The 13,736-nt window shown below is 42.3% G+C and overlaps 1 protein-coding gene across 4 annotated transcripts in view; it reads left to right on the top strand.

The window, feature by feature from the left end:
• Positions 1-13,736, top strand: part of map2 (microtubule associated protein 2) — a 54,875-nt gene that overhangs the window by 25,532 nt on the left and 15,607 nt on the right. For 3 of the 4 annotated variants that reach the window (XM_022761695.1, XM_022761711.1, XM_022761687.1), the window contains exons 3-5: positions 2,722-2,784; positions 11,185-11,360; positions 12,543-12,617. In XM_022761695.1, coding sequence (XP_022617416.1) covers positions 11,222-11,360; positions 12,543-12,617 — 214 coding nt within the window. In that variant the 5' untranslated portion in view covers positions 2,722-2,784; positions 11,185-11,221. The remainder of the gene's footprint in view (positions 1-2,721; positions 2,785-11,184; positions 11,361-12,542; positions 12,618-13,736) is intronic. The other variant, XM_022761702.1, reaches the window with a different exon arrangement.

Here is a 13,736-nt window from a genome sequence, read left to right as displayed (position 1 = left end):
ATTCCGAAAATGTCTTTCTGTCATTTCCCCTTTATCTCCTGTGTTGGCTCATTCCAGCGACGAGGTTTATCAGGCCTTTTAGCACGGGGCCGAGATTAGGATTCATTTCCTGTTTGCCTCGTCTCTGATGATGAAGTCAAATCTGTGGATTAGGTCAGCTTCTGACCTCCTTCCCCTCCTTCCTCTATCGTTGACTCTTCCCTTCCTCCATTTCTATTTGACCCATTTGGACTTCGTCCTCCTGGGAGGAACGTGCAGGTCCCGATGAAACCCGTACGTCTGCCGTGTTCCACCTTTTCCAGGGACTCGAGACAAATTGCTTGTTTGTTCAACCCTGTTTGTGCTTTCCATTAAATCCACCAACCAAGATGCGCTGGTGGGTTGGTGGCTGCCTTGGGTCACTGATAAGATTGTGGAGATGTCATATTATCAGCGTTGGGTCCTGTAAAAGCTGTAATGAATGACTTCGGAGATAAGATAACGGCAGATACCTTCTGTTGAGACAGGCTTTGGAAGAAACAGAGGCTGGTTGCATTTTCTACAGCTTCGCAGAGATGAAAATATAAAAACAGAGATCAAAAAGACCAGACATGTTTTCACTCATTAATCCACTATTCTCCCAATTAGAGTTGCATCAATTGCAGAGATCACAAGTTCCTGTTATATATATATATATGTATATTTATTATGAGTTTCTATCAGTCAGATTTAAAAGATTTAAAGAACTTTGTTGAGGAAGAATTTGTGTAAGAGAGAAGGGATCATTACTGTGACTGTTGAAAACATGTGGCTTTCTATTCCTGTCATGCTCTTGATATTTTTGGGCTGAGCAGTAACTACACTTCTCTCTCTCTCTCTCTCTCATCGTCCTTTGCTTTTCCTGGCTTTAGCTTCTCTGGCTGGCCGTGCAGCCTTCCCCCAGAAGAGACATTACTTCCTGTGTGACTGTAGTTTCCTTATTTTTTTTTTCTTTCTGCGCGTGTCTTACTATTTTCTTCCCTCTCCGCACTCCTTGCTTCCCTCAGAGAGTAATTTATGCCTTTTTGTCTCTTCTTGATATGCAGTTGTTTAACAAATTAGAGAGAGAAAAAAAAAAACCTTCATAAATGAGTGGAGGAACATAACAAATGCTCATCCTTCCTTTGAAGCTGTTTTGGGGGCTTTTGCTTTAATTTGTCACCTTTTCTATGAATGTAATTCATCAGTCCTTCAAATTAAAAGCTCATCCCAACAGTGGTTTTGCACAGTGTAGTCCACTTAAGGCAAACGGCATGTGTTTAGTTATTGCCAGCCTTTTTACAAAGAAATATGGAGTCCTTGAAGTGCAAAAGGCAAATTATTAATATTATTATTTTATTTTATTTTATTTTTTCATATTTTCTCTCCTCCCTTATAAATCCATATATTTTTATGTTATCATAACCCTGAGGCATGATGACCAAAGCTACAAAAATAAGACCTAGGTTGTAGTAAACTGTGACGATCCTTTAATGGAAGACTAAAAATACTTGTCTTTCCTCCTCTGTGAATTCCTTTTCCCTCTCTTTTTCACTCCAAGCTTCTCTTCTCTAATAAATCAACCTCCTTCCTGTTTGGAGAATCCCTGTTCTGTGCTCTTTGCGTCCCTCTACTTCACCCTCTATCTCTTTGTCTCTCCGTCCAACCGCCAGTTTTGGCGCCAGAACCCCCCGATGGTGCTTTCACACTGTTTTAATGTTAACAGGATGCTCTGTGTTCTCCCTCTTTACAGTCCCATAGCAGAACAAACGTGCAAATCTGTCTTTCTTCATGGCCGGCTTAAGCCTTAACTCATCCCCTGGCTCAGTCCCAGTGGACCAATCCAGGAATTTGACAAATCTTAAAAAACAGCTCACTAGTGGAGTCTGTCTAGTTGGCACACAGAGGACACGTTCACTTGTAATCACTTGTTTGTGAGAAATAACCACTGTGATCACTTTTTTAGATTATTATCATCTCTCCAGTTGCCTTGGGAACTCTTACTTTAAAGTTTCTCAGCTTTTCATTTTCTCTTAAGTTTGCAGTTTTAGTTCAGTAGAAGCGTCTGAACATGTTTCACGTGCAGTTTCCCTCCTGGAACAACATGATACTTTTGCTTTTTAAATTAAATTAAATTCCCAGCACTTGCATTTTATTAATTGAAAGATTAAAAGAAAATAACAAAAAAAATCATACATTTGAGGGATATACGATAATGTGAACAATGCTAGAGAATAATACAAGTCATTTTAATATAAAACAGCATTTCTAAAAATTACTCGACATAAAATGCATGACACAGCTCAATGAAAATGCAGCAATATGAAAGAGAAAAAGATGTGGACTTAATGCACATGCACACACACACACACACACACTGCTGTTGTTTTCGGCTGTGCTGTTATGTACAGAACATCAGCAGCAGCTTAAAAGAGCTACAAGGCCTTCACTGAGGTTTGGATTCACGCTGCTGGCAGACTCCAGGTTACAGAGATAAGCCGCTGTGCGTATGCATGGCTGTGCTGAACATGAAGCCGAGATGACAAAAAAAAAAAGAAAAAAGCCCCTTATTTGATTCTGGACTAGGTAGGCAGGATTGAGAGGTTCAGGTGTAGAGATGTCGGTGAGTTAAATGGGCTCAGGCTTGTCTCATTCATATAACTTTTACTTCAGTGGTTTCCTAACATGGTTTCCCTCTCTCTTTTTCTTGCATCCTTCACGCAGGTCTGAGCAGACTCTCGGCCCTCCTCCGTTTCACCCATCAGTGAAAGCAGCTCTTCAAGTCCGGTAAGCTAATGGGGGGAAGAAAAAAAAAAACATGCATGTGAAGAGTCGACAGCTGTGCACTTGCTATGCGTCAGGATGCTCACAATGACAATGCAAACTGTGGTAGTTAGCACTAAATAGAAAGTGACATCACAGCTCGAGACACACACAGAATTACACCAACGCAGACGTGTGTGCACAACATTTCTTATGCACAAAATTACATAAACCGAGTTAGCACCTATTGTTACTACTAAATAAGCCAGTTGGTAAGATTTTAGGTTTATATAGTTGTGATTAAGGTTCATTTAGAATAGACACAGGGTTTTAATGTTGTAAATTTAATTACAAAGACTATTTAAAACCCATTAGAGTCCACTAATTCCTAATAATTAAAGGACTGATATTATAGACTCCATACTTTCTTCATCCTCCGACCAATATTACCATCCACAGCGCCACTCTCTCTCAGCTAAAAACTCTGTATTGACTCAAACATTTTTTCGTCTCTTTTGCTTGAATACTTTGCTTTTCAAGTGCAATGCTTCCTCTCGCACCTAAATATCTTAAAGAAAAACATAAAAGTCTGGCCTGCTGCCAGATGGTATCCTACACACCATTCTACCCCCCCCCACCCCCCATGACATTTCACACTCACTTTTCCCATGACTCATAGGGCCCGGGAGTCAGATCTAAGTGGCTGCACTCAGCCAGATGATTAGCTTGGCTGTTTGTGAATGTATAATAGAAGGGGAATTATGCTCACCAACATGTGGGAAGGGGTAAGAGGGCGATTGTTTGGGTTGATGTCATGTGAGATATTTTTGCCCGCCAAAAAAAGGCCAGTCATTAAGTTGAAACTCCAGTCTCATGTTTTGAGCTCTCGCTGCTCAAATGTGTTTGAGTTACATGGCAGGAAGTGAAATGACAGAGCGAGAGGCTAAAAGTAGATTTGGTGGTAAATGTTGTTTTAGAGAAGTCCTCTGTTTGTGTGTGTGTGTGTGTGTGTGCGCGTGTGCGTGTCTATACTTAGCTCATGTTAACAATGTGTTTGCTCTCAGCCGGAGAATTTTTGGTTTGTGGATGCACTTGGGGTCGACAAGAGTGGGTGTGTTTGTTTGTGTGCGTGCGTGCGTGCGTTCGTGCAGTTGAATTTGTGGGTCCTCATGCACGTGTGGGTTGATTTTGAGCAGGGCGTGTGTGTGTAGGTGTGTATATAGGCGCGGGCTGGGAGCTGTCGTCAGTCATCATAATCTCCTCAGCCCATGAAGGATGCGTAAAAATGCAAGATGGCAGGGGAGGGAGGGACCGCTAAAGAGACAGACTGAGGGGAGATTTTTGTGGAGGAACGCAGTGGCGAGCTGGAAGCTGTGTGAAAATGTCACAGTGGCTGCTCTCGACATTCACTACTCATGGTAACTACACATTTCCTCCCAACTAATGGCTGCTGCTGCTCCCTCAGACATGAAACATCATTTCAAGTGCTCCAAAAGGCACCGAGTGTTTTAGGGCTGCAATTATTTACAGTGACACTTAATTACTTCATTTATATTCTTCCAATAACTTTTTTTTTGTCTGAATAGTCATAGATATTCAATTTACATTAATGTGCAAAAAGAAAAAGGAGAAAATGTTCATATTTGAGAAGCTGGAACCATCAAATGTTGGTATTCTTGCTTGAAATATGACTCAAACAGTTATTGATTATATAAACTGTTGCTTAATTACATTCCGTCAATTGCCAAATTAATCAATCTTTAAAATGTCTATATTTAATAATCAGTGCCGTCAATACAATAAAATACATTTTATAAAAATAGAAATTGTCTGAAGAAAACAAAATCAATCTTTGGAGTAACCTCTGACATGGTGACGGGTCACAAGTTTAGTTGTCATAATTAAAAAGAAGTTGGGAACTATTGTCTTATTGCCTTGGAATAAGGAGGTTCAATGGTTGACTCAGCTATTTTCATCTTATTTTGTGATGAAAGCAACATACATGCAGTAATGTTGGTCATAACTTCCAGTGATAATAATAATAAGTCAGTGATACATTAGATTTCCACCATCATCAGCACCAGCAGCATAAAGGCCCTAAAATGTCATCATCAGCCCAACCGACAACCAGCTATCAGTGTATTGATGAATTTAAATGGCTCGGCTCCCATTTGTGTCAGTGCAGTTAGGGAGGACCCCCGGGGGCCGTGCCTGCAGGATCTGGTGACCTATTTCAGGATCCATAACATGGTCAAAGCCCGCTCTTCGCTGCCAGCATCCTCTCCTGACCGCCACCAGCCCCCCTCCCCCTGCCAGGGTATTGTGTCACCATGGGAACCATGGGATGACATCAGCGTGGGGCGGGGCCGATGCCTGCCTGGAAACATCTACTCGTCTGATGAGATCGGAGGCTGGGAGTAAAGAGGAGGAAGGCGCTGAGAGGAGGGGATAAATCTGAGTGAGGATGCAGAGGAGACACAGCAGTCAGTTTGACTTCAGTTCAACCTTAACTTGTCTGGAAGGGGGAACATTGGTTTACTCTGGAACACTCACAAAAAAAACATGCAGTAGCATCACTTAATTCAGTCAGTTTAAGACCAAATTTTATATTATCTACTGTCAATTTCTATCTCTAATCATGTTTCATGTTTTTCCAGTGATGGGAAACCGGTCAACATACGTATGAATATCGATCACGACTGATGTTTTTGTGTAATGAATCTGCACTTGAGAGTAAAAAAACTGCTGAGGTTTTTTTTTTTTTTTTGCTGCCAGCTGATTGGATGTGACACAGCGCACGCAGCATCATGGTGTCATGGCAGTGAGAGAAATCATCTTATGGTCAGTGCCTGCAAGTAGGTGACGTGTCTGTCAACAGCGGGCTGCGGTGCGTGTTTGAACTTCTAAATTTAAAATACAGAAGCGAGAAAGTGTCAGTGTGGAGTCTGGAGTGTACAATCCGCACAACATGGGATTCAGTTGGGATCTCGTCACATACTGTTATCTCAGTGCGCCTATACCGCCTGTATTACGGTACTTAATCTGTAAGGAGTGGAACCAGCCCTGCACCTCATGTGAGCGGGGAGTGTATTTGTGTGTGTGCGCGCGCGCCCTGCTCGTCATGCTGCTGCTCACCATATATACACTGTTCATTCACACTTCACTGGCAGCGCTCATTATGCTTCAGACCCACACATGTATTGCTGAGTCAACGAAACATAATCCGCTCCTGTGGAGGAGGAGGAGGAGGAGGAGGAGGAGGAGGAAGCCACTGGATTCTAGGTTGATTACAGGTCACGTCAACCTTAACTGTCCTACTTTCCTCCTCGGGACTCCTGTTCAGTGGGACACTTACCCATCATGCACTGCAATGTACTATATAGCGACTGTGTTTCTGACCCCATCTTAAATAATGTAGATGATGAATGTTGATTTTTATTTAACATTTTTTATACACGTTCCCATTTACATTTACCACTAAACAGACTTTCCAGTGTATTACAAAGTCACTCCCTTGAAGCCTATAAATGCATCATGAAGAAGTCGGAGTTCAGTATTTGACACAAAAACGCAACTGTGATTATTTTCGTTATTGATGATTCTACAGATTATTTTCTTGATGAATCATTTAAAAAGTTTCGCCTATAAAATGTCAGAAATGGGTGAAAGCTGCCGATCACAATTTCCCAACTTCGTCATCATCTCCCTCGATTTGTCCCACCGACAGTGCAGCCCTCAAATATATTCAGTTTACCACTAAAACCAGAAAATATTCACACTTAACAAGTTACAGCTGGTGAATTATGGGTCTTTTTGTCCTTTAAACAGTGAATTGATTATTAAGCTAATCAATTAAGCACTTAATCTTAAAAAGGAGGGACTAATATTTGAATGACAATAAATATCACTTTCACACCAGGCTAATATAAATCATGTTCACAAGTCAATTTCTTATCATATGATTGGCTTATTTGCGATGGTATTGGAACTGTAGTCCATGTAAACATGCAGATAATTTGGCAGACGTATTAATTAGTTGTGGAGAATGCAAACCGATGACCTTCTTATTGTCTTGCTGTCTCTAAAGCTGCTTATTTTCCTGGAAATCCCCCCTTAACTAATTAGTTTACCAAATATTCTCATTATAGCCAATAGGATAGCCAAAATGCTATCACTGCGTGGGCAGAGGGGACAAAAGCTCGTTATTTTCAATCAGTGGAAGGTCATTGAAAACCGTGAATATATGTATGATTAGAACAGATATAAAATCAACTTAGGATATCTACAGCAACATGGCCTTGGATGGTAAAAGTAGGGATAATATTCTACTATAGCCAACTTAGGAGTGAGACCAAATGGATTTTAAGTGCAGGCATGAATGTTTTCAAACAGATACAAACACACATAGAAACACAGCAACACACTCAGGCGCTCGCACAGAGGATTAAGGCCAGGTTGGCCTACTGAGACTGGCTGCCAGAGATTCCATCCTCCCTCCTAAATGGATGGTGACATTCCGATGTGAGCGGCGCTCCACGGAGGCGTGATGAGTGACCCAGATTGAGGGGGGGTAGGGGTGGGGGTGGGGGGGTGCAGACAGGGAGGGAAGTGAAGTTGGATTAGGGATGGGGGGATGGGGTGTGGTGGTGTCGGTGGAAAAGAGGGATGCCGGGGCTGGTAGGTAGGGGGATGACGGCATTGAAAGACAAATAAAAGAGGGAGAGGAGAAAAGTCAAGCGAGCCTCAGGCCCGCTGCCACACCCTCTCTTCTTCTCTGGACGAGATCATGCTGGCAGGTTCAATCTAAGACATCAGTCCCAAGACGTGATGGGATTTGACAAGCCTTTTTTGACTCCTAGTGCTGTTGATTTAACCCTTTCAGGATTAGGACACTATGATGGTTCTCATGCTGAGCACTTGCGGACTAACTGCTATGCTTCTAGCCTTTCTTAAAATGTAATACTCAATCATTGTTTAACAGTTTGGGATTCTACAGAAGGGTTAATTACCTCATTTCTAATTTAATCATGCACATGAAGTATTTCTTTTTGCTGCCCGTAAAATATAAACCAGCACTCACATTATCATGTAATTTTAATCCTTAATTGAGTCCCTTACGTCTTAAACCCCAAAAAGTCTAAATCTGCCAGTGCTGTAAGAATATTCCAGTTATTAATGCAAATAAAATAGTTTCTTATTTTTTCATTTTGTGGCAAAAAGAAGCGGTTGACATGGGTAACAAGGGGAAAAAGGGGCGTTCAATGACATGTAATGGGCACATACAGTATACTGTATATAAACCTTTTCCCTCATGGTTTTACATATTGATTATATTGCAGTCTTAAGGTAAACTTTTTTCAAGTATTTTTTTAATTTGGTTATTCATAAATCTTGTTTAGCAACCTGCTTTATTCTTTCCTGTTGACCTGAATACCTTTTCCACCATGTGGAAAATATCACAGGTGTCACTGGTTAAATCCAGCATTAGTGTCGGTGGTTTGGGTTGTTAAGGTTTATTATAGAGCTGAATAGGAGGTAGCTTTTATCTGTTTCACTTCTAAATGGCACCAGAGATCTGTTCCTGTGTGAAAGTAAATGCCACATGAGTCTATAACTAGGTTTTCCTGCTCATAAAAGCAATATTTCGCTGTACTTTGTCAAATAGCCACAAGGTAAATTGCAGACAGACCCTACAGAGAGTATCAGTAAATTATTAGATTAGATCTTCAGATGAGAGAATAACTGCTGTGGGAAAAAGCAGGAAAAACAAACAGAATGTTTTCCATCAGTGCAGAATGTCGTATTAAGTCCTGCTGCTTTATTTGGGTGTTGTTATGTCTAGAACGTGTTCGCTGCGCCGTTTATCCTCTTCTCTCTAACACAGCAAGACTGGTAAACAGCTACAAGGAAGTGATGAGAGAGGGCGATGTCGGATCACGTTAACCACACCAGGGTGACGGGGTGCGCCTGGAGAGCAAGGTCTGGAGGGTGAACACACCCAGATGTCAGGAGTACAAACAAACTGCTGAAATAGTTAGATAAAAGTCACGGTTTAACCTAAATGGTTAGAATAGTTAGCCTAATGGACAAATAAGGACAAACTAGAAATAAGCTCAAAGTTATAGATAAACAGTTGAAATTGCCAGCAAAATGGATAAAAATTAATATGTTAAATCGCATCAAGTCAAACGAAAACATTCGGTTAATAACAGCTGATGTTGTTGAAGTTCACCTTGCAGGGCTGTTGGTTTACATCCGATAAAAAAAAGGCCGGAAACTACTGGTCTAATACACACCTGTGATGTCATGCACAAGGCCTTAAACTCTTGCACACCACCACCGGGTTTACACAGAGAACCAGAGAACATAGAAGATTGTGAAGGCAGTTTTAGCATTACAATTCTTCATCTAAACTTTTCATTTCTTTGGCATCTGACAGCATTGATTCTCAAGGTTTCTTATACAGCCACTGTGACGTGCCACCAATTCTTAGGATTTTACAGTCTGCTGGTAGGGGAGGCAGACAAATATGAAAACAAGTCAAATAGTAAATGATTTATTTGCAGTATGTCTGAACCCCTGTGGTGTAATGCATCTGAATTTGTGAGGGAAAAGATGTTTTTTTTTTTTCTTTCTCTGCAGTTAAAGTGCCTTTCTATCAAATGAGAACACGGAGGATTTATGTAAGCAGCCCAGGTTTATGACATCCTTTGTAGGGGACACTGTGTGAAAGCCAAGTGCGGGCGGCATAATATTGCCAAAACAGCAGCTGAAAGCAGGTCAATGCAATTCTAAACCACCATCAGCACAATCGGGCTGTCAGCGCACCAGTTTTCTTCCTTAGCAACAGCTGGGACCAGACTCGCCTATGACTGAGCCCTGGGCTGAGATTTTTACTCTCAGACAGTTTGGCCCAGTATCTTTTGAGTGTCAGTAGGTCCTCCTCCTCCTCCTCCCTCTTCTCTTCCATCGTCTTTTTTTCTTCTTTTTTTTTTCCTCTCCTCTCTGATCCTCACATCTTCCCACTGCAGCAGACATTAGCCCCGATCACTAAGAGCCTGTCGTCATGCAGCGCTGCAGGGAAGGAGAGAGACTTAGAGAGGAATGAGGACGGGAGAGGAATAGGCTGAAAGAAAGAGGACAAAAAGTAAGAGACAAATAAGGAGGGGTAATCGGCTACTATTTCACGTTGGCTACCACCAATACATTTCACATAATAATATCATATTGAGTTTAAATTTGAGTTTAAAAGGGAGAGAAGAGAATAAAAAAGCAAGACAAAGAGCTAGCAGCTAAAGGACAGGGTCAGAGTTGGTGGTGATAGAAAAGTTGCATGGTTTTTTGAGGAAAGGAAGGATCAGAAACCCGACAGAGGGAGGAAGAAGAAAGAGCCTCGCCGACAATTTGTTATGATGAAATTAACCGCAGCTGCTTGATGATAATGATGCTGTTTAGCTAAGCTGCAAGGCAAGGGGAGGGAGGGCCCCCCTGCTAATTGTGTTTAAAAAGCAACATTATGTGTCCCGTCTGAGGGGGAAATAGGGCCGCTTTTATGAGGCTACATGCTCGATTAGAATGGAGATGGTTTAGTAGTTCACACTTGATTGGGACAAACCTTTTTGTTATTGAAATTAATGGGAGAGAGCTTGTTGCGCTGCACTGTGGTGCTAATAGGTGCTGCTGTTTGTCGTGTGTGTGTGTGTATGTGTGTGCGTATGGAGGACTCTTTTTTTTTTTTTTTTTTGGCCTGAATGGGGCGAGCCTGTCAAACCCATCTGCTGGACCCCCTCAAGACCTGTTCTGGTTGCCATGGTAGCAACCTCCTTGTCACTGGTGAATGGTTATTAAGGGTGTGTTTCACATGTTTTCTTTACACGTTACAATTTCGGGAGCTGCCTGCGGTCGTGCATGTCATCTTTTTTGTTTTGGCGGGGGTTGATGTGTTTTGCCGTTCAGTTCATATTTTAATTCAGAGAAGCTCACAGTGTGTGTGTGTGTGTGTGTATATGTGTGTGTGTGTGTGTGTGTGTGTGTGTGTTTAGCATGGGTTTGTAGCAAATCTCAAACCTTGTCAGCTGCTGATATAAAACCAAAAGCACTGGCTGTCTGTGGGAACTCAACATGCACTGTAAAAGGGGAAAAACAGTCATGCAGATATGTTATCGGCCTCTCCCTCCTGTCTCAGCACGTGGATGCTGAGACAAAGACCGGTTAGAGAAGCAGTGTGGCTCCCAAACCCCTCTGGTGGCTGATTTGTGAACTTCCCCCCTACAGGATGCACCATGTATCAGAGTCAGCTTAAATGCTTTGAGGAGTCCATCTTTTTGTTTTGTATTTTTGGCTCATTTCTACTCACTTTCCCCGATCCTCTGCTTTCGGATGCCCGATACTCATCTTCCCCTTCTCTTCACCTCCTCCCAACAGGTGACCCATCCCCTCCCCGGCGTCCCAGCAGGCAGGCATGGCAGACGGTCGGCAGCCAGACGAGCACTGGGCCTCCAACGGCCAAGAGAACGGCGAGAATGGCTACTCCGCCTACAGCTCTGGCTACAGGGAGAATGGATACCACGGTGGCGCGGCTGCACATCCTGGAACGACAGGTAGGAAGGTGGACGCGGACGTGTGTTTGCAAGCGGTGCATGTGCATGCCTTACTGGGTCAGTGACATTGATCTGGCTGCCTGCACACACTGCCAGATGGCTGTGGGTAAATGTGATTGGTTCCACAGTGCCAGGAAAGAGAGATCAATTCCCAAAAGGCACTTGAACAGATCAAACTGTTTCACATTTGATTGAGTCGTGAACATGAACAATCTGCTGTAGAAGCACGACCAAAGACTGGAGGACATCACCGTGGTCCCCGGAGACACTTGGTTATGGGTCTCTCGTGGGTTGAACTACTCGCATAATTAAGCTTCTGGACCTCTCCAGAAGTAGATCAGAAAGCTTCATGAATCTTGGTTTGGAAGCACTCCAGGCTTTGTGTGAAAACATAAATTTTTAATGTTTCTCTTGTAATAAAGCTATTTTAATTCATAGTGGAGGACATTTTAAGATGTTGCCTTTCAGGAACATGCTTGTTTTAAGGATTTTAACAATTGACAATATGTCAGATTCAGATCAGAAAAACTCTAAATCATGATAAAAGTTACTAAATCTTACTAACACGTTAAAGCATAATATGCATTATATTAGGACCTGGAAATTTCACATAAAATAAAAATATTCTGACTGATATGTGTGCCAAGTGATGGAGTAAGCTTAAAGGAAAGATGGAGAGAAATGGGAAAGGTAGGAAAAGAAGTGGCAGTGGAGTGGAGTGGAGTGGAGGAGGGATAAAGACAGACAGTCATGTTTTCTTTGTCTTTCGATTGTTTTATTGTCAAATCTGAATCTCGAGCTGCCGTAATTTGACTCACAATCATCACATCATGTGATGTTTTTCGACACTGTTTTCTACACCATCTGAGGTAAGTTGGTGCTCTATCTGTATTTATCTGCACTGGGGAGTAAGCAGAAAGCCCAACTGGCTACTAATCAAATCCCACAGGAGCCAATGGGATTTGCGCTCTGCATCGACAGCTCATCAAACAAACACACACAAAGAGCATTGTTTAGACCTCAAAGGAGAGGGGAGGGGTGGCACCCACAGAGATAAGGTCAGCTTTGAGTTATTAGTTTTTCATTTCCTTCCTCCCATCCATGTCTTGTCTTCCCGGTGTGTCTATCTCTTCTCTCTCTTTCTCTCTCTCTCTGTCTCTCTAACTCTCTCTCCCTTCGCAGTGGATGACTCAGCCAATTTGCCTCCCTCCCCTCCCCCCTCACCATCCGCTGAGCAGATTGGGCCCGTGGCACAAGGTACACACACTGATAACCACTCCCGACCATCCAGCATGAGAGTGTGAATGGTGGTGCGAGTGGCAAAAATATCTCTTAAAAAAAAAAAAAAGAAAAAAGACACCAAACACACAGTCGAGAGATCGGTCTCGAGACATGGCCGCCGCTCCTCCTCTTTCTTCTGGTCCCTTAGTGTTTAGTTTTAGGAGTCTCTGTTGCTTTGCATGTCAGCTTATTGTCTTATCACCTCTGAGGAGTCTGCAGCATGTGCCACGCTGTCCTGTCCAATTCGCACTTTGGTTCCTTTTACCAATATTAGCCTCATATTAGTTTTCTATCCAGTACCAGTGGAGTCAACCCTGGATCCAAGAGCTAAACAGCAACACAAACATCTTTCCTCCCTTTAGGCAATAGCACATAACCTGCCACTGGAGCCCTTCATCTCATTAGTCTGCTTTCCCCTCTCAACATCTCCTCTGTTCTTTTTTTTTTTTGTTCTCTCATTTTGTGTATTGATTTTCTCCAGGATTGGCTTTCAGCTCTTTACTCACAGAGAACAGTGCAGCCTGTTTTCTAATCATTTCATTTTTGCACGTGGCATGCAATCACCAAAATGTAGACTCATATTAGACCCACTGCATGGTTTAGGTGTTATTGTACATGAAATATGGACGAAATCCCAAGAGAATTTTCCTCATACTTTTAATTTTTCTATTAGATATTTTGAAAATAAAAGACAGGTTAGTTGCATATATGTGAAGATGTAACTCTTATTTCTAAACCTTAAGGTATCTTTTTTTTTAAATTCAAATTGTTCAATATTTATCTAGGCTAGAAGATGTGCTGATTGCATCCCATACATCTCCATCAGAGCTGAAAGTGTCATGCAACCCATGTAACCCCAGTTTTGTTGTCCTCCATGTCTCATCCATGTGTATCCCTTCCCTGCTCAAAGAAGATAAAATAGAGGTTCTCAGTCAACAGCAAGATGAGGAGGAGGCTCCAGAGGGGCCCAGCCGTTACCAAGAGGAAGTGACATATGAGCAGCCAGGAGACTTGCTCTTAAAGCAGGCAGATTATTTAACAGAGCCCCAGGCTTTGGGCTGCCAGCAAGCCCAGACACCTGAGGTCCTCAATGGA

This window comes from Seriola dumerili, unplaced genomic scaffold, assembly GCF_002260705.1.
Source record: "Seriola dumerili isolate Sdu_G_001 unplaced genomic scaffold, Sdu_1.0 BDQW01000019.1, whole genome shotgun sequence".
Taxonomy (NCBI): domain Eukaryota; kingdom Metazoa; phylum Chordata; class Actinopteri; order Carangiformes; family Carangidae; genus Seriola; species Seriola dumerili.
Note: the sequence above shows the minus strand (reverse complement) of the source record. Positions and strands in the feature narration are given on the sequence as shown.